The sequence below is a fragment of the Hyla sarda genome, chromosome 10 (genome assembly GCF_029499605.1).
Source record: "Hyla sarda isolate aHylSar1 chromosome 10, aHylSar1.hap1, whole genome shotgun sequence".
Classification (NCBI taxonomy): Eukaryota; Metazoa; Chordata; class Amphibia; order Anura; family Hylidae; genus Hyla; species Hyla sarda.
Window position 1 is genome coordinate 28,182,990 of NC_079198.1, and position 21,490 is coordinate 28,204,479.

General features: G+C 42.3%; 1 protein-coding gene across 1 annotated transcript in view; it reads left to right on the forward strand.

Annotated features, from left to right (window-relative positions):
- Positions 1 to 21,490, forward strand: part of LOC130293191 (circularly permutated Ras protein 1-like) — a 72,393-nt gene that overhangs the window by 42,679 nt on the left and 8,224 nt on the right. The window contains exons 12-20 of the mRNA XM_056541693.1: positions 626 to 757; positions 5,144 to 5,218; positions 6,568 to 6,650; positions 8,305 to 8,490; positions 8,755 to 8,808; positions 10,128 to 10,217; positions 16,786 to 16,937; positions 17,066 to 17,147; positions 18,803 to 18,930. Of these exons, the coding sequence (XP_056397668.1) occupies positions 626 to 757; positions 5,144 to 5,218; positions 6,568 to 6,650; positions 8,305 to 8,490; positions 8,755 to 8,808; positions 10,128 to 10,217; positions 16,786 to 16,937; positions 17,066 to 17,147; positions 18,803 to 18,930 (982 nt within the window). The remainder of the gene's footprint in view (positions 1 to 625; positions 758 to 5,143; positions 5,219 to 6,567; positions 6,651 to 8,304; positions 8,491 to 8,754; positions 8,809 to 10,127; positions 10,218 to 16,785; positions 16,938 to 17,065; positions 17,148 to 18,802; positions 18,931 to 21,490) is intronic.

A 21,490-nucleotide genomic window follows, 5' to 3' on the forward strand; every position in this document is an offset into this window, starting at 1 on the left:
GACTACGCCCCTCGTGACATCACACCTCACCCCCTCAATGCAAGTCTATCGAAGGGGGCGTGGTTACCGCCTCCCCCCTTCCCGTAGATTTGCATTGAGGGTGCATGGTGTGACATCATGAGAGGCGTGTCCGTGACATCATGACCCCCGCTGACTGCTCCAAACGTTCGGAACAAAATGTTCCGAACGATGGGGCAGCGGAGTACACGTTTAAACCACTTTAGTCTATTGCTCATTCATAGTAGATCGGATATTGTTGAAACATCTTCTATCGGAAGGTTTACACGGACACGATAGAGCTTTATTAGGCAGGTATCGCACTCAATGTTTTTTTTTTTTTTTTTTGGGAAACACGATACTGCAGTAGTTGATGCCATTTTATGAGCCAAAGCTAGAAAAGGATTAAGCGGAAAGAAGAAGTGTAGGCCCTTCTATTATATTTTCTGTTCCTTTTGGCTCTAAAAAACTTCATAAAAAACTGTAAGAAAACACTGGGTGTGAAACCATGCTTATGCAACTGTTCCATGTTATGAATGTGATTACATCTGTAAAATAATATGAGATATATGTACAGATTATTGGTTTGAGGGATGCTCATATTTTAATCCCATTTTCTCGTTTATAGACCAAGCCGAGGGTACGACCATAGAGCCAAATGACCGAAGTTACTTGGACATATTGCCAGCTCTCCCCGCAGAACTGGAAATGCAGGGAAAACCAGTGAAACCTCCAGATCGTCCAATGGCACCTTCACCTGGTAACCTTACATCACCTATATATTACTGATCCTCCAATCTGGAGTTAATGGGACATGACCAATGTGAACAAATACCCTAAACTATCTACCTATCTATCTATGTATCCATCTCATATCTATCTATCTTTCTAGAAATCCAAAAAAGCAGCATATCCACCAATCCACGTTCAATAGTATTAAGGTGCACGCAGTCATGGGAGACTTGGTTTGAGACCCCAACTTCAATAAAAGGAGAAAGTACCGCAGCACACAAAAATTCTCTTAGTGCAAAAAACTTGTGTTTATTCCATCCTCCGCAAGATAAATACAAAAAGTGCAACGTTTCGGTAGTCTCACACCACCATCTTCAGGCATAGTGCAGAGAACAAACAATGGTTCTATAATATCCCCAATGACATCACTCAATTGATACATTAATAATTTACATAAATATATAACATTATACATAATAGTGCATAAAACGTCTCAAAGGAATTGCATAAAATCATGTGTTAAGTAGAAATAGTTTGATAACAAATCTTATATGTGCAAAATATTATGTCTTGCTGTTATATACACCCATAATTACATACAGTACAGTGCTGGTGCAATTAAAATACAGATCTGAATGGATATTAGGGGCGGAACACTCACCAGTCAATTGTATATACTGTTGTGTCTAAGAGTTAGCGTGGAGTAAATTACACGACGCAGATGCCGGCAAAAGCCAATGACATTCCGTAACTATAATAATCGCAAGCAACGGGGCTTGCGCAAGCGCATTACAAGTGTAAGAGAATTCAGGCAGCATGTTAGTATAGGGCAAAGAGAAGCAGAGCAGACCAATGTGTCCCACATGGCTGGAATTGTCAGACATTGACAATATCTGAGGCCGGACAGCTCCATATGTGTCAGGCTGAGTCCAGAGACAGTTGCAGCACAAAACTGGCGCCACTGACGTCACTGGCTCAATGACATACCTGTCAGGTGCGCACTACCTATGGTCTATATGGTAGAACGGATACATTTCAATATATATCCAAGGTGCCTAAGTAAATAATACAAATTATAACATATTAATGCCACATAAAGATGAAAAGTGGACATATTATCACAGACTACGGTCTCATCCGATAATTAAACACAAGTTATTGTTGATTTGGTGTGTTCCTTCCCTTTCTTCTCCCAGATCTGCAAATAAAAGAAAGAACAAAATTACATAAATATGTGTTTGTATATTATATACATATACATATATATATATATATATATATATATATATATATATATATATACACATATACATATATATCTAACTCTACATACATATATATACAAAATATTTGTTCACAAAATCCTATGCTGTACATCTACGCTTCAGTGGGGGAATACGATCCACTATCATCACCTTCAGATCTCGATCCAAGTGATTTTTTTTTAACAAAATGTTTTGATACAGGTAAATCTATCCTTTTCTTGCGGACACTGTATCTATGCTTATTAAGGCGTGTTTTTAAGTTATTAGTGGTCTCCCCCACATAAATTAAATTGCATGGACACCAAAGAATATAAATAATAAAATCAGGGTTACATGTTAAATATAATTAATCTTAAGTTTCTCCTTAGTCTGTGAATGAATAAAACAACTCCCTTTCTGAACCACTCACCCTCCCATAGACTTGTATTGAAAGGGGCGGGCCATGATGTCACGAGGGGCGGAGCCGTGAGGTAACGATGCTCCGGCCCCTGTATTGCTCGTCATTACGTGCAGAGCGAACTCTCTCTGTGCTGTAATGATAGTGGGGTGCCACAGCGGGGATCCCAGGGGTCCCCAGGAGCGGGACCCCAGCGATCTGACATCTTATCCCCTATCCTTTGGATAGGGGATAAGATGTCTAGGGGCGGAGTACCCCTTTAATGGAGACATCAGTTTTTACAAGTCTATCCCTAAGATTAGGGGCTCTACGATAAGAAATCAGAGGGCGTAGTGGAAATTCATTAATTTGTGGGTATCCCTCGCTAATCAGATGTCAATGTTTATTTAATATCTGGACAATTTTGCCCGACATATCGTTAAAGGTGGAAACAAATGGTATTCAAATTTTTTTTATTTACATCCAGTTTATCCTGTCTGGAGATATTTTCATTTTTTACTCTCTCGATGTCATGTAATCAATTTATCAGGATAACCTCTCTCTTTGAAAGATTCAGACATATTTTCCAAAGCCTTGTCTAATTTTTCTTCTGTGTCAGTAATGCGTTGAGCACTTAGCATTTTGCTGTATGGGAACGACTCAATCATGGGACGTGGATGACAACTTTCATATCAACAAATTGTTACAATCGGTAGTTTTAGTGAACAAATCAGTTGTCAATCCAAAAATGGTACCGTTTCTTGAGAGTATACCAGTGTATATTTCACATCAGTATCAACGGAGTTCAAAAATTCATGGAAAGACTTCAATTCCACCTTAGTGCCTGACCACATGAGGAAGATGTCGTCTATGTATCTCCACCACCCCAGGGCATGCCTGAAGTGGTGGGACGACAGTCTCCTCCAGGAAGGTCATAAATATACTAGCGTAAGTTGGGGCTACATTACTCCCCATAGCCACTCCCCTACATTGCAGAAAATATTGGTCATCAAATAGAAAACAATTAATCTCTAATACAAGTTGTAATAATGAAAGTACAAAATCAACATCATTAGAGCTTCTACCATCACTTTTAAGTGCTTGACTGACAGCTTCCAATCCTCGTAGATGTGGTATATACGTATACAAACTGTCAGGCAAGCACTTAAAAGTGATGGTAGAAGCTCTATTGATGTTGATTTTGTACTTCCATTGTTACAACTTGTATTAGAGAATAATTATTTTCTATTTGATGACCAATATTTTGTGCAATGTAGGGGAGTTTTTTTTTTTTTTATTCATTTTAACATTGTATGTCTTATTTATCCATATATTTTTGGTGGTGATTGCTGTGCTGGCCATGGGTAACAAACTCTAGAGCCATACTTTTTTTTGGTGATTATAACTGATTTGTTCACTAAAACTACCAATTGTAACAATTTGTTAAGATATGAAATTTGTCATCCACGTCCCATGATTGAGTTGTTACCGTACAGCCAAATGCTACATGGCGTGCTCAACACATGGCACAGAAGAAATAAGACAAGGCTTTGGAAAACATGTCTGAACCTTTCAAATAGAGAGGTTATCCTGATAAATTGATTGCACGACATCAAGAGTAAAAAATGGAAATATCTCTAGACAGGATAAACTGGATGTAAATAAAAAAAATTAGAATACCATTTGTTTCCACCTTTAACGATATGTCGGGCAAAATTGCCCAGACATTAAATAAACATTGACATCTGATTAGCGAGGGATACCCACAAATTAATGAATTCCAAATACGCCCTTTGATTTCTTATAGTAGAGCCCCTAATATTAGGGATAGACTTGTAAAAACTGATGTCTCCATTAAACCTGATAACAAACAAAAATTCTTAGCCGTTCAGGAGAGGCTGCTTTCCATGTTGCACGTGTATTAATTGTAAATATGTTCTTAATCAGCATAGATACAGTATCCGCAAGAAAAGATTAGATTTACCTGTATCAAAACATTTTGTTGAAAAAAATCACTTGGAGCGGGATCTGAAGGTGATGATAATGGATCACTTTCCCCCACTGAAGCGATAGGGTTTCAGCTCTTAAAAAACACGAATTAAACAGGATTTTCAAATTGGGTTCCCTGAAACCTGGTGGACTCAATGTTGAATTCAAGACATATAGCAAAATGTACACTAGGTGATCGCTTGGACACAACCCCTAACTTTTTACTTTATGTACAGCATAGGATTTTGTGAACAAATATTTTGTATATACCGGTATGTATGTAGAGTCAGATATATATGTATATATATTGTTTGTTCACTGCACTATGCCTGAAGATGGTGGTGTGAGACTACCGAAATGTTGAACTTTTTGTATTTATCTTGCTGAGAATGGAATAAACACAAATTTTTGGCAGAAGAATTTTTGTGTTCTGCGTTCCTTTCTCCTGTTATCTATCTATCTATTCATATCCATCTATCTATCTATCTCATATCTATTCATTTCTATCTATCTATTAATATCTATCTCATATCTATCTATCTATTAATATCTATCTCATATCTATCTATCTATCTATCTATCTATCATCTATCTCATATCTATCTATATATTCATATCTATATCTATCTATCTATCTATCATCTATCTATCTATCTATTTTTTCTTCATCCAGTAGCTCTTTTCTACCAATATCTTTTTATATACTTTCTGCAAAGATCAGACTACTTTTTGCTTGCTCATTTTATGGTGAGTTGGTTTTACAATATATCTTTATTATTTGTAGCCCCCCCTGAGGAACGGTTGCCAGCAAACTGCAACATTTTGCTTCTGAACATAGGAAAGATAGTTGAGGATTCTGGTAAGAAAACAGAAATCTAAATAAATCTTTATACTATAAAGTCCTAGACATGGATAATAATAATAATGTTTTTATAGATAATAATTTATATAGAGTTTATACCATAAAGTTCTAGACATGGCACATGATATAAATAATGCCGGTGTAGACCTCCACAAATGGATCATTTCATAGACACACATAAAAGTCTTTGACCCTATGAGTTATTGTTTGTTTGTTTATGGGTATATTGTTAAGCTAAGGGTGGAGGTGCTCAACCCCAAATGCGGTTGTGCATTTATACTGGGGGAGCAGATCCTGCCCTTGTAGTCCGTTGCTAGGGGCAATCCCCAGCATAAAAATTCATACAATGGAGGATGCCTGCAGTGGACTACAAGTGCCACAATAGTATCCTATACCAGATAACCGGTGTGGATGTGTAACAATTAGAATAATACAATACAGGAATATGGGTGCACTCCTGTGGTAGATGTACACAATGACATTGGCTATCCCTCAACACTGATGTTAAAATTGAGACATTCGCCAGTATATCCTTATATGAAGGAGATACTAGAGCCCGCACACCAACGCCAAGGTTTCTCAAATGGCACGGGACCTAACGCTAATCCTACCTGTGCGTGATAAGCAAAACAGGGGGCCAGTGGGCAATTACGGCAGCATTCGGTTTGTTGTTTGTTTAAATTTTATGTAATGCGCCTTGAATATCTTCCAGGCAGCATTAGGGTAGCACCTGTGAGGCCATGCACCTATATTAGCCAACTTGGGTGGGGCTTGCAGCCTTCCTCTCTCCTCCCATTGTATGTGTGCTCAGTCACACTGGAGGGTACCTGGGAGGACGCTGTGAGTCGACCGAATGCTGCCGTAATTGCCCACTGGCCCCTGTTTTGCTTATCACGCACAGGTAGGATTAGCGTAAGGTCCCGCGCCATTTGAGAAACCTTGGCGTTGGTGTGCGGGCTCTGGTATGTCCTTCATATAAGGATATACTGGCGAATGTCTCAATTTTAACATCAGTGTTGAGGGATAGCCAATGTCATTGTATACATCTACCACAGTAGTGCACCCATATTCTTGTATTGTATTAAGCTAAGGGTGGGACAAATAAGAGACCCACAGTGACTCTGTTACCTCTCAGCCCCAAAACACATGGAAACGGCTCTTGCTTTAAACAGTCATTTGAAGCTTGACCAAATGTTGAAGCGGAACCGCCACGAAACACGTTGAATTATGGGAAAATAAAAAGTTGTTCTTACTACCAGTGCCTGATTTATTCAGCCCCCAACTGGAGGAGAGGTTGGAGTAAACCATGAATTAATGTAGACACTGAACCATGCTTCTTTCCTTAGAAACTTATATCCAAGAACCCCCATTACTCTGCAGTGGCTGCTCTGCTGCCTGCTCAAAGCTTAACCATATAACTGATACCAAGGTAAGCGACTAAATATATATTCCCCAAGTTTATTATGCCACTTTGTTGACTTGTAAAATAAAGGAAAAGTATCATCCTAAAAAAACGTATTCCCTATCCACTCTCTGCGGATGGGGAATACGTTTTTTAGTATGATACTTTTCCTTTAATGCATCCTACTGTTGCAAGAGTTGTTAGACATTGTGGAAGATTTAACTGTTTCCTTTATATAAATACAAAGAACATCACATACCATGCCCATCAAGGTAAGGCTAGGTTTCCACACAGGTTTTTTTCTGAGCTTTTTGGATAGCTGCCGCTGCAGTTTGGAGCCAAAGCCAGAAGTGTGTATGGGAAATATATAAGAAGGACTTACACTTCCTGCTGGATCCACTTCTGCAGTGGTAGTTTTCCAAAAAAAAACACCAAAAATAAATAAATAAATAAAATGTGTGGAAACCTAGCCTAAAGGTTAACAGAGAAAAGTGATCTCATTGTAACCATAGACAAGAGTAATCAATATACACAATCAGTAAGATTGACTGGTAATGTGGCACCATCTGCTGTCAGTTTAATATACTTCCTCGGGCATTTAAGTGGGCGGTGTCATTACAAAAACGTTTCATGTGTCATAGAGACATATGAAAAGTTCAGTCAGGGGCTGTTAAAACCCTGACCAGTTACTAGAATGAGCTGGAAAAAGTGCACGCTTAGCATATTATGTGTCACATGACCAATACAGTCTCGTAATTCGAGTCTATGATACCGTCTCAAATCGACACAGAGCGCGCTCCTCATCCCAGTCATTGTAGTGATATAAAGAGTTTCATACCCTGACTGCTGAAAATTTTGGTCAGCACTTCCGTTGGGGGATGTGCACCTGGTGGATCAAGGCTAGAAAACAGTGTAAATAAAGTCCCAGCACTCACCAAGTATATTCAGGAAAAAGGAGCTTTATTGCACATACTTCAAATCAATATGCAATAAAGCTCCTTTATCCTGAATATATTGTTACATGTCCCTGGGACAGGTCCACTTTAGTAGGTCAGTTGCTGTTTTTGTATTTTATCATCTACAAGATAATATCTTGAACATGTGGCTCTTCTTCTGAATTGCATCTTAAACAGATTCTTTACCCCACAAGCCCCATTGTCGAAGAATCTGTAGATGCTAGGCGCGTGATCAAAACATAATCCAGCTACCAAGATCTTCTGAAGTTAAGGTTGTTCTTTTCTGTCTAAGTGCTCTCTGATCACACGTGTCTCGGGAACCGCCCAGTTTAGAAGCAAATGCCCATAGCAAACCTCTTCTAAACTGGGCGGTTCCCGAGACAGGTGTCATCAGAGAGCACTTAGACAGAAAAGAACAACCTTAACTTCAGAAGCTCATAAGTACTGAAAGGATTAAGATTTTTTAATAGAAGTAATTTACAAATCTGTTTAACTTTCTGTAGCCAGTTGATACATATAAAAAAAAGTTTTTTCCTGGATAACCCCTTTAAGTCAATAGGATCTGTTAGGATCTGGTGGTGATCTGGTGGAGTCCGTTGTGCTTCAACACAATTTTGGGGCCATTCGGCCAAGAGCTGGACTTACCCAGAACAGGATGAAGCATAGCAGCAGTGTGAACTTAGCCTAATTATGTATTTTAATGTATTTTTTTGGGTTCCCTACAGACATGGACTTGTGTTTTTTGTGCTGCTGAAAACCCCTTGCCTGATGATAAGACATTTGTGAGCAGAGAAGTGGGAGATGAGCTCTATATCTGGGATTACCAATCTGAGAATGAGTACTCATATGCCGACCATACCATGATAATATTCTGCATAGATATATCAGGGAGCATGAGTGTGACCCTGGAGGTGAGAAGGAGTCAGGACTTTTTTCTGTCCAGTCTACAGCCATTGACAATGTTTTCCATAACATCTTTCTTACTCGTGTATTTTCTGCTTCTCGACTCGTTTTTATCCTTAACCTGCCCGTTTCTTGTGCCATCTCTTTTACCTGAGAAGAGAGAATCTAAAATAAGTCTGTGTAGCAAGGAATGGCAGTATTATGTACAGCAAACATTTCTTAATGTGCCCATATTATGCTGGAAATATAATTCATTTTACATTCTACTGCAGGTGACCCAAGACCAGAGCAATGATTATAGTATATTCTACAAAACAAGAATGGAGGTAAACACCAACATGTGCCATCTGTATTTTATGTACAGTATTTTAAAGAAGAGCGCCACCAATGGTACTCAAGGAATCTGCTCGCTAAATACATAAGTAACTGCCCTGGAATTGGAAAATATATATATAAGAACAAGCAAATTTAATGAGGGACATAGAGGTTAAAGAGTACCTCTCATGATCTTGTTAAATGTTATAATCCTCCCAGTTCACTGCCCTCATCATGATAAACCACCCCCTGCCTTTTATTTATTTGCCTTTTTTTCTACCTTGATATTGCTCTGTATTTTCTGCTCAGTCTCAGTCAGATTCACAGACTGGGAAGGGGCGTTACCCAGCAGGCGTGACATCATCTGAAGCCATACAGGGGAGAACTTCCTCCCTCACTCTGCTACACACAGCCCAGAGCAGGGCAGTGTGTAAGATGAGCTATAATTGGCTAAGGTTGCACCCCCCCCCCCCCCCCCCCCTTAGCACTCCAGACTGCATATCCCGATTTTGGACTTTTGCCAGGCCAGCAGGAGTCCAATGTCTGAGCAAGAGAAATGGGGGGAAATGTGGTCTGGACAAGTAGGGAGACACCAAGTGGCAACTTTTTTTTTAACACAAAACATAGACATAAACCCAAAACAAAGATTTTTTATTTACCATAAGGAGTGCAATAGCAAATATTTGTTTTAATGAGAGTGCCCGTTTTAGATGATAACATTTATTTATTTTGCATTGAAAAGTGAATTCTAAGACCTTATTCATATCATGTTTTTGGCCACACATTGTGATATATGTTGGCAGCCTGTCAAAAAAGGGGTGCAGACTTATGGCCCAACAAGCCTTATTGAGTAAAATGGGTCAAATGTTAGTGACTAGGCTGACTATGTTCAGTCTATTCATTAAATGTAAATATCCTGTTTCTATGTGAGACTCAGAAACTGAACTTTTTGGCCAGTACCCTGATGTATACCTCAGACATAAACCTGAACATGGTGTGACCCAGGCCTACCCAGGTGGGATTTCTACACCATTAACATTACACTATGTAACACCGCAGCCGCTACGTCTATTCATACAGTATGTCTGGTCATATAGTAGTCCACCATGGAAAGCTAAGCTAGTGTTTGCTAGGCAATCCTAACTAAAACACCCTGCCGAATTTTCTAATAAATCAATATGTGACCACTGGCCTGGCAGCCGCTTCCATTATGAGTCAATATGTTTTGAATCTCTTCTAAATTCTCTTTTGTTGCCCTGTGAGTTTCTTAAATTCCGATCCAAGGTTATGACAGCGCTCTGCTATCCTAATGCTATCTATTTGCTTTCAGGCTGTTAAATCTGCATTGGATCAAACTCTGGATTTCCTTCATGAGCAGCATCCTCAAAAGAGAGTAGCACTTGTAACCTTCAGCGACCAGGTGACAATACTGTCTCTATTCTAGATTATTAGTTTACAGTCATTTATCATTTTACCAGTGTGTCCGTAAAACTTTACTGCAGGCTGCAATTTTGAAGGGTTCTGTATATTGCTTAAAGGGAACCTGTCAATTGTTTTCATGCTTCCCGAACTAGGGTATGTTCACACTACGGATATGTCACTGAATCTCCACTCACAGAATTCAGTGAGCAGAGATCCAGCCTGGCAGCCGGTGGCGGCGGTAGGACCATTGAGAACAGGTTTCGTGGAAGACCCTTTCACACTGATGCTAACGTTCACTGTGCGGAATTCCACTTGCGGAATTCCGCAGTGTGAACATACCCGAACAGGGAGAATGAAACGGGCACAGGTTACCTCCCTACAATGCACAGGGTGGGCCATTTATCCGTAGATTCAGGTGCTGCACATCTCGTATCTTCACAGCATAGACAATTGCCTTCAGATGACCCCAAAGATAAAAGTCTAAGGGGGTCAGATCAGGAAACCTTGGGGGCCATTCAACTGGCCCATGATGACCAATCCACTTTCCAGGAAACTCTTCATCTAGGAATGCTCGGACCTGACACCCATAATGTGGTGGTCACCATCTTGCTGGAAAAACTCAGGGGACGTGTCAGCTTCAGTGCATAAAGAGGGAAACATCATCATGTATCAATTTCGCATATCCAGTGGCCTTGAGGTTTCCATTGATGAAGAATGGCCCCACTATCTTTGTACCCCATATACCACACTATACCATCAATTTTTGTGTTCCAAGAGTCTTGCAGGGATCAATCCAATGTGGGTTAGTGTCAGACCAATAGCGCTGGTCTTGTTTGTTAACTTCACCATTCACATAAAAGTTTCCTCATCACTGAACAAAATCTTTTGCGTAAACTGAGGGTCCTGTTCCAATTTTTGTTTTGTCCATTCTGAAGTACCTGAAACTACGGATACTGGAAGTCTGTGCTAGTATTTCTCCTGCGGTGTATATAGTAGTATATAGCAGTGTATACGGATACTGGAAGCCTGTGCTAGCATTTCTACTGCGGTGTATATAGTAGTATATAGCAGTGTATACAGATACTGGAAGCCTGTGCTAGCATTTCTCCTGCGGTGTATATAGTAGTATATAGCAGTGTATACGGATACTGGAAGTCTGTGCTAGCATTTCTCCTGCGGTGTTGCTATCAGTGTGTGAAGAGTGGGAGAAGAGGGTTGCATTGACAATCCAACACAATGGGCAGCACATTGAACACATTTTATACGTGGTCAGAAACTTGTAAATAACTCATGAAAGAATAAAGTTACGTTAAACCCCAGCACATCATTGTTTTTCTTGTGAAATTCCCAATAAGTTTGATGTGTCACATGACCCTCTTCCTATTGAAAAAACAAAAGTTGGATTCAAAATGGCCGCCATGGTCACCACCCATCTTGAAAAGTTTCCCCCCTCACATATACTAATGTGCCACAAACAGGAAGTTAATATCACCAACCATTCCCATTTTATTAAGGTGTATCCATATAAATGGCCCACCCTGTACTATGAAATGCTGCTGTGTTTTAGAGAAATCATAGTACAGTATTATGGTTGAGCTTTGAACCATGTATCCCAATGGTCTCTAAACTGTGGACCTCCAGTTGTTGCCGTTGGCTTTTCATTGTGCTGGGGATCAAGAGCAGTTGAAAGAAGTTTCTAGAATTGGAAACAAAATTCTAGACTTGTACACTCATAGAGGGGCATTTATGAAAGTTTGCTTAGTTATGCTATTTTTTTTCCACTTCCAGTCTGCTTACGTGCGATAAATTTACTATATTGCTGCACGGCGTTAATATATTTTTCCCAGGTAAGCAAAAGCGGGAGTTTTTTTCTCACCTAAGCTAAAACAATAGTCAGTTTCTGTTAGTTAACCCCTTCCCGACCTATGACATACCTGTACGTCATGGGTGGCAAGGTGTTCCCGACCCATGACATACAGGTACGTCATGGATATTACTGCCGCTACTCGCGGCATCCCGCAGCGCCCGGAAAGATGGTGGCTATCACTGATAGCCAGCCATCTTACCGTGCGACCACGGGGGGTTTCATCCCCCACCCCCCCAGCGATCGCTGCTATCAGCTGGTCAAATCTGACTAGCTGATAGCAGCGTTTCGCTATGAAAATACTTAGCAGCGCGGTGTGTGAGTCCCGATCACGGGGATCGGGACACACACTGCTCTGCTAAGTGTCCCTGACCCGTCCCCCGGCGTCACTTACCCGTCGGAGCGGTGTCCCGAGCGGTCCCGGCGTCCTCCATGCGGTCCCGGCGTCCTCCATGCGGTCCCGGCGTCCTCCATGCGGTCCCGGCTGCGCTGCGTCCCGGAGGTGAGTTTCCGGCAGCAGTGCGGCATCTTCATTGGCAGCAGTGAGATTGCCGTAAAGCGATCTCACTGCTGCCTCTGAGAGTTTCAAAACTGCAACTCCCAGCATGCCCAGACAGCCTTTGGCTTTCTGGGCATGCTGGGAGTTGTAGTTTTGCAACATCTGGAGGTCCACAGTTTGGAGACCACTGTATAATGGTCTCCAATCTGTGCTCTTCCAGATGTTGCAAAACTACAAATCTCAGCATGCTCAGTCTGTCCAGGCATGCTGGGAGTTGTAGTTCTCTAACATCTGGAAGAGCACAGATTGGAGACCATTATACAGTGGTCTCCAAACTGTGGACCTCCAGATGTTGCAAAACTACAACTCCCAGCATGCCCAGACTGCCCAGGCATGCTGGAAGTTGTAGTTCAGCAACATCTGATCCTTCAGATATTGCCGAACTACAACTTCCAGCATGCCTTGGCAGTCTGGGCATGCTGGGAGTTGTAGTTTTGCAACATCTGGAGGCACACTAGTTGGGAAACATTGTCCGTTTCCTACCTCAGTGCCTCCAGCTGTTGCAATTGTTGCAAAACTATAACTCCCAGCATGCACTGACAGACCATGCATGCTGGGAGTTGTAGTTTTGCAACAGCTGGAGGCACACTGGTTTGGAAACACTAAGTTTGGTTGCAAAACACTTGAAAGTTTATTACTTAACTTAGTGTTTCCAAACCAGTGTTCCTCCAGCTGTTGCAAAACTACAACTCCCAGCATGCACGGACAGCCAAAGGGCATGCTCGGAGTTTGCAACAGCTGGATGTTTGCCCCCTCCCCCCAATGTGAATGTACAGGGTACACTCACATGGGCGGAGGTTTACAGTGAGTGCTGCAAGTTTGAGATGGCGCAAATTTTGCGCTGCAGCTCAAACTTCCAGCGGCAAACTTGCTGTGAACCTCTGCCCATGTGACTGTACCCTAAAAACACTACACTACACTGACACTAACCTAAAATAAAAAGTAAAAAACACTACATATACACATACCCCTACACAGCCCCCCTCCCCCCAAAAAATGAAAAACGTCTGGTACGCTACTGTTTCCAAAACGGAGCCTCCAGCTGTTGCAAAATAATAACTCCCAGTATTGCCGGACAGCCATTGACTGTCCAGGCATGCTGGGAGTTTTGCAACAGCTGGAGGCACCCTGTTTGGGAATCACTGGCGTAGAATACCCCTATGTCCACCCCTATGCAAATCCCTAATTCAGGCCTCAAATGCGCATGGCGCTCTCTCACTTTGGAGCCCTGTCGTATTTCAGGGCAACAGTTTTGGGACACATATGGGGTATCGCCGTACTCGGGAGAAATTGCCTTACAAATTTTGGGGGGCTTTTTCTTCTTTAACCCCTTATGAAAAGGTGAAGTTGGGGTCTACACCAGCATGTTAGTGTAAAAAAATAAATTTTTTACACTGACATGCTGGTGTTGCCCTATACTTTTCATTTTCACAAGAGGTAAAAGGGAAAAAAGACCCTCTAAATTTGTAACGCAATTTCTCCTGAGTACGGAGATACCCCATTTGTGGGTGCAAAGTGCTCTGAGGGCGCACAACAAGGCCCAGAAGGGAGAGTGCACCATGTACATTTGAGGCGATTTGCACAGGGGTGGCTGATTGTTACAGCAGTTCTGACAAACGCAAAACAATAAATATCCATATGTGACCCCATTTTGGAAACTACACCCCTCACGGAATGTAATAAGGGGTGCAGTGAGCATTTACACCCCACTGGTGTATGACAGATTTTTGGAACAGTGGTCTGTGAAAATGAAAAATAAAATTTTTGATTTGCACAGTCCACCGTTTCAAATATCTGTCAAACGCCAGTGGGGTGTAAATGCTCACTGCACCCCTTATTACATTCCATGAGGGGTATAGTTTCCAAAATGGGGTCACATGTGGGGGGGTCCACTGTTCTGGCACCATAGGGGCTTCCTAAATGGGACATGCCCCCCAAAAACCCTTTCAGAAAAACTCACTCTCCAAAATCCCATTGTCGCTCCTTCCCTTCTGAGCCCTCTACTGCGCCCACCGAACATTTTACATACGCATATGAGGTATTTCCTTACTCGAGAGAAATTGGGTTACAAATTTTAGGGTGATTTCTCTCCTTTTACCCCTTGTAAAAATGAAAAAATTGGGTCTACAAGAAAATGCGAGTGTAAAAAATGAAGATTTAGAATTTTCTCCTTCACTTTGCTGCTATTCCTGTGAAACACCTAAAGGGTTAAAACACTTACTGAATGTAATTTTGAATACTTTGGGGGGTGCAGTTTTTATAATGGGGTCATTTATGGGGTATTTCTAATATGAAGATCCTTAAAATCCACTTCCAACCTGAACTGGGCCCTGAAAAATTAAGATTTTGAAAATCTTGAGAAAAATTGGAAAATTGCTGCGGAACTTTGAAGCCCTCTGATGTCTTCCAAAAGTAAAAACTTGTCAATTTTTTAATGCAAACACAAAGTAGACATATTGTATATGTGAATCAATATGTAATTTATTTGGAATATCCATTTTCCTTTCAAGCAGAGACTTTCAAAGTTAGAAAAATGCTAAATTTTAAAAATTTTCATGAAATTTTTAGATTTTTTACCAAGAAAGGATACAAATATCAGTGAAATTTTACCGATAAAATAAAGTAGAATATGTCACGAAAAAACAATCTCGGAATCAGAATGATAAGTAAAAGCATTCCAAAGTTATTAATGTTTAAAGTGACAGTGGTCAGATTTTCAAAAAATGCCCAGGTCATGAAGGTGAAAATGGGCTGGGTCATGAAGGGGTTAAAGGGGTACTCCCGTGGAAAATTTTTTTTTTTTTTTTTACATCAACTGGTGCCAGAAAGTTAAACAGATTTGTAAATCACTTCTATAAAAAAAAATCTTAATCCTTCCAGTACTTTTTAGGGGCTGTATACTAAAGAGAAATCCAAAAAAGAAATGCATTTCCTCTGATGTCATGACCAAAGTGCTCTCTGCTGACCTCTGCTGTCCATTTTAGGAACTGTCCAGAGCAGCATATGTTTGTTATGGGGATTTTCTCCTGCTCTGCACAGTTCCTAAAATGGACAGCAGAGGGCAGCAGAGAGCACTGTGGTCATGACATCAGAGGAAATGCATTTCTTTTTTGCATTTCTTTAGTATACAGCCCCTAAAAAGTACTGAAAGGATTACGGTTTTTTAATAGAAGTGATTTACAAATCTGTTTAACTTTCTGGCACCAGTTGCGAATGTCATGGTTGATAAATTTCTGACTATGGCAAAATTGAAAAAAACGCTTATGTACGCCGATTTGAAACAAAAAATGCTTTTCTCGCTCTCGTGGCAGATTGTCGTATGAAAAAAGACGGTGGCGCAATCGTGAATTTTTTGCGACAATTTTATGCGAAAAAACTCGGGTAAATCGGTTGATAAATGTCTGTCATAGATGTTCTTCATTTCACCCCACACCCCCATCTTCTGCATACTCACAATTCTTCACTCGTACATCCTAGTGACTATGCAGAAGATGGACGGGCATGACGCCTCAAACAGGACAGAGGCAGGGAAGCTCGGCAAGCCGGTGATGTGAAGAATTCTGCTCCCTGTAGAGAAATGTGTCCTTAACAGCTGATAGGAACAGAATTCTACACATCACCGGCTCCTGCATCCCTTGAGCCCAAGGCTTATATTGCCTACAAGCAATACGCGCAACGTCTAGAAAATAGCTGGACTGATTTTAGTAAGTATAACATCATTTCCTCAGGTTTACTCGCACTAGAACCCAGTGTTTTGGGGGGGGGGGGGGGTTAGTGCTGGTAACACCATGTCTGTTTGCTTTTAAAGGGGTACTCCGCTGCTCAGCGTTTGGAACAAACTGTTTCGGACGCCGGAGCTAGCGCCAGGAGCTTGTGACGTCATAGCCCCGCCCCTAATGATGTTAGACTTGCATTGAGAGGGTGGGGCGTGACGTCATGAGGGGGCGGGGCTATGATGTCACGAGCTCCTGGTGCTAGCTCCGGCGTCCGAAACAGTTTGTTCCAAACGCTGAGCAGCGGAGTACCCCTTTAAGCTTCACAGGCATCTGTCTTTTCTACAATTTTTTTTATGATAAGTTAAAAATGACATTGTTATAGGTTTCCGCTGACGCTTGTGTTCATGTCCTGTTGATTTCTATCCAGGTGAAGCTCTATGGTGATGGTACTCGAGAGCCACTGGTGCTGCAGGACGCTGAGCTTTTAGATCCCGATTATCTGAAATCACAGGGTGAAGCCCAAGCCATGCCGCACCCCCTAATAAATACTCTGCACCCCCTGAAAGAAAAGGTTCAATGGTAATGTTTATTGATCTCCTTCTTGTTTTGCCTTGTTCGAACTGTTTAAGGTTTTTAATATTTTAATGTCTGGCTATGTTTGTAATATTTTAAAGATTAGAATTTGCTTTTTATTTTTTCTATAACAGTCTGGAAGAAACGGGAGCTACAGCGCTGGGGCCGGCAGCTCTGGTTTCAATAGCAATGGCTTCCAAGAGTCCAGGATCAAAGGCAAGTGAGTTGGGGATTGTAAAATCATAGGTCACTATAAGTAAACCCAGGGGGGAACTGCTGGCCGGAGTGTTCCTTTTTTGTTGCTGTAAGTTGCTTTTGCCACCGAGTGGGGACAGCTATGTGAATGGTGCAGCACAGGATGAGCAATGCTTATTTAGGGGGGAGCTGACAGAGAATGCTCCTGTCCAACTGGGTCTCCAGCCATTGATCTGTACAGCAGAAGCAGCTTAAAGGGGTTCTCCACTGCCCTGTCTTCCGGAGCTCCGCTCGCAGCGTCCGGAAGTTTATTACTCCAAACGCTGTGTGCTGGCTTCCGTGTTCGAGGCCGCCCCCTCGTGATGTCACACCCGCCCCCGACTTTTGTTGAGGGGGCGGGCGTGACGTCACGAGGGGGCGGCCTCGAACGCGGAAGCCCGGAGTAATGAACTTCCGGACGCTGCGAGCGGAGCTCCGGAAGACAGGGCAGTGGAGAACCCCTTTAAAGGGGTATTCCAGGCAAAAACATCTTAACCCGTATCCAAAGGACCCCCCGCGTTCTCCCTGCAGCAGCCCACATTCTATGCGTAGCTGCGTCTGCAGTTTCGGAAACCGCCGGGCGTCCGAGACGGGGACATGACGTCACGTCGCGCCCCCTCCATCCATGTCCTTAGAAATTAATGGAGGGGGCGTGGTGTGACGTCACGTCCCCATCTCGGAAGCTCGGCGGTTTCCGAAACTGCAGACGCAGCTACGCATAGAATGCGGGCTGCTGCAGGGAGCTTGCAGGGGGTCCCAGCGGCGGGCCCCCTGCGATTAGACATCTTATCCCCTATCCTTTGGATAGGGGATAAGATGTTTTTGCCCGGAATACCCCTTTAAAGCATTCCAGAACTCTAGTTTGGGGCGGTAAAGTCTACTGCTTTAGGAACATCCTAAAAATACCTATTTATAAAACCAGGGGCACCAAAACATTACTGTCAGACTAATCACTGTGATTGCTACCTGCAATGTGACGCTACCAGTCTATTCCACTAGGTGGCACTGTGTAGTCATGATTGTTACAGATGGCAATTGTGCTGAAATAGTCGAAATATGACAAATGAAAGGGGTATTTTTTATTTTTTTTTATAACCTGGTGCCAGAAAGTTAAACAGATTTGTAAATTACTTCTATAAAAAAAATCTTTATCCTTCCAGTACTTATTAGCAGCAGTATGCTACAGAGGAAATTCTTTGCTTTTTTAATTTCTTTTTTGTCTTGTCCACAGTGCTCTCTGCTGATACCTTTGTCCGTGTAAGGAACTGTCCAGAGCAGGATAGGTTTGCTATGAGGATTTTCTCCTGCTCTGGACAGTTCCTGATACGGGTATCAAGTGTCGGCAGAGAGCACTGTGGACAAGACAAAAAAAAATAATTCAAAAAGAAAAGAATTTCCTCTGTAGCATACAGCTGCTTAAAAGTACTGGAAGGGTAGAGATTTTTTAATAGAAGTCATTTACTAATCTGTTTAACTTTCTGGCACCAGTTGATTTAAAAAAAAAAAAAATGTTTTCCACCGGAGTACCCCTTTAAAGATATCAATGCTAAAAAAAAACAAGTAGTAAGATTTTCCTTTATCAATGCCAGCTAGTCGTGCACCCTTTAATGTTACCATGTGGTTTATCTTCTCTGTAGGTGATCATATGCACTGATGGCAGAGCTAACACCGACCTAGGTAACCTGGAGGACATTTCCGATGAGTACGCTTACCAGTCCTCCAAGCTTTACTACAGTCATTTGGGAGACCTGGCTCTTCAGCACAGGTTTGATTTATGTTGTGTCTCCCCATTGCTAAGATCCATCTTTATGTGTTCCCCTGTAGGTATTTGCCCCCACTTGCTATCTGCGTAATTTCTCCCATATTTTAGATATCTGATCCACAGCACAGAACGCATTACATTGCTGTTTGTCCTATATATATAGAGCAACTCCCTGATATATTTTTTTCTACACCTTTAATTTGTGTGCTGGTAATGTGTACGTGCACCGAATTTATTAAAAAGTTGCATGTCGTGATAAATATTAGTCAAATACACATTTTTTTTTAAATAACACTTCAGTACACCATGTTGTATGATTCTTTCATGAGACTTTTTAACTTTTTTTTTTTTTAAATACTGTCCAGCTACTCTTTTAAAATACTGTCCACAACCAGTGTGGTGTAATTGAACACTTTTGCGACAAACTTGTGACTTTTTGTTAAGGAAAGTCGCACTTCGACCAGTAACCACTGCAAAGTGAAAAACCAAAAGTGGTTACCAAAGTCATTTTAGGAAAAACGTAGTTTGCAAAAAGTTGCACAAATGTTGAGCAAAAACACCACTTGCGACAAACAATACTACTAAAAAGCTACATAAAGCTCCCTCTTCGTGTTTGCATAACCACCATTTTGTGTTTGCAGTCAGTGAATGGGACTGCACATCCAGAGACTGCAAACCTTACATAGCAAGTCCTGCTCTCAGCTAAAAAGTGCTTACTGTTGTATCCAGTCTTATCAATGCTCTGATAGTTTGCTGCACTGTATGACTCTGGAGTCCAGGCTTGTAAACAAGGACGTTCTCATTCACTGACAGCAAACTATAAAAATGGTGATAAACTGAAATACAAACGGGCTCATGTATTGTTCATTTTGCACCATTTCTTTTGCCAAATTTTGCAAGTGGAGTGCTGGAGGAGTGCAGTGCCACCTCCGAGGCAGAAAGGCAGGTCAGGTCCGTCCAGCATCCTTGCACACACTTCCATACATCTGCCACAACCTCCCACCTCTCCTGAGTGATCATGTCTGTCCGCCTCAGAGGAGAACTGCTTTCAGCTGCAACGTGATCCTCAGAGGCGGACAGGAATGATCGCTGATGTCCTCTGCCTCATGACATCACAACTCAGTCTCCTCCCCTCTGCCGCCGCTTGGGCTATAGAGGACAATAATGACGCTACTGACATCCGACGAGGGATTGTGTGCAGAACAGGGCGTGTGTGAAACAGATAAGCAAAAGTGAAGATACCTAATTGATATGAAATCTAAAAGTGCACACGCTCCATTTATTTCTATGTTAGCGCCGGAAAGAGCCGAGGAGTGTGCTCTCAATTCACCCAAGTGCAAGTAAAAAGTGCAAGTGTTCACACAAAAAAACATGCACGAGGATGCGGTCCATCGCAAGCACTTTTCCAAAAGGAGAGAGGCCCCCCCAACAAACTAAACCCTTCACCTCCGGGCCAAAAGGCACCTGCAAGGCTCCAGGTACAATGTCCCCTTTCGCCGAAGCTACTCAGGGACCAAAAAGTGCTCCTGGCGAACAACTAAGCGTTAACCAAGCTGCCCCCAAGGAGACAGTAAAACGGGTTTGGTATTCCTGCCGAAGCAGCAATGCTCGGGGTATGGCAGGGAGGTGAGGAACCTGATGGCCACACACACCTCCCCTAGACCGGCAGAAGGGATTACTGCACCCTGACCAAATCCTAGTGACACATAAAAGAACACAAACGTGAGCACACGTGACAAAAACATATAAAATAAATAAGTGGACGTGCACAGTGTGATACTGCCCGGACATGTGCTTCTCACTTACAGCCGGGGTCCTTTTCCAGGGATCCCGGGGAATCCCAGTGGTCAGACCCCTGCAATCAGCTACTAATTCCCTATCGTGTGGATAGGAGATAGGTTAGGTTACATTTGGCTGGAGTTCTTCTTTAAAGGGGTACTCCACTGGCCAGCGTTCGGAAGTAAATGTTCTGAATGCTGTTTTCGCACTGCTGCGGTCGGCCACGCCTCTTGTGACATCATAATCACGCTCCCTCAGTGCAAGTCAATTGGAGGGGGCGTGACGGCCATCACGTCCCCTCCCATAGACTTGCATTGAGGGGGCGTGTCAGTGATGTCACGAGGGGCATGGCTGACCCCCGCAGCGTGAAAACAGCATTCGAAACATTTACTTCCGAATGCTGGCCAGTGGAGTTCTCCTTTAAAGGGGTACTCCGCTGCTCAGCATTTGGAACAAACTGTTCCGAATGCTGGAGCTACCGCTGGGAGCTTGTGGCGTCATGGTCTCGCCCCCTCATGATGTCATGCCCCGCTCCCTCAATGTAAGTCTATGGTAGGGGGCGTGACATCATGAGGGGGCAGGGCTATGACGTCATAGCTCCCGGTGCCGACTCCAGCGCTTGGAACATTTTGTTCCAAACGCTGAGCAGCGGAGTACCCCTTTAAGTATAAGCCTCTGTTCATACTAGAACATGATTTCCAATCATGACTGATATGATAAACTCATTTTTAGAATGATTTTAATGAAATGTGTAGTATAACACTGTGATGTCCCAGTACAGAAC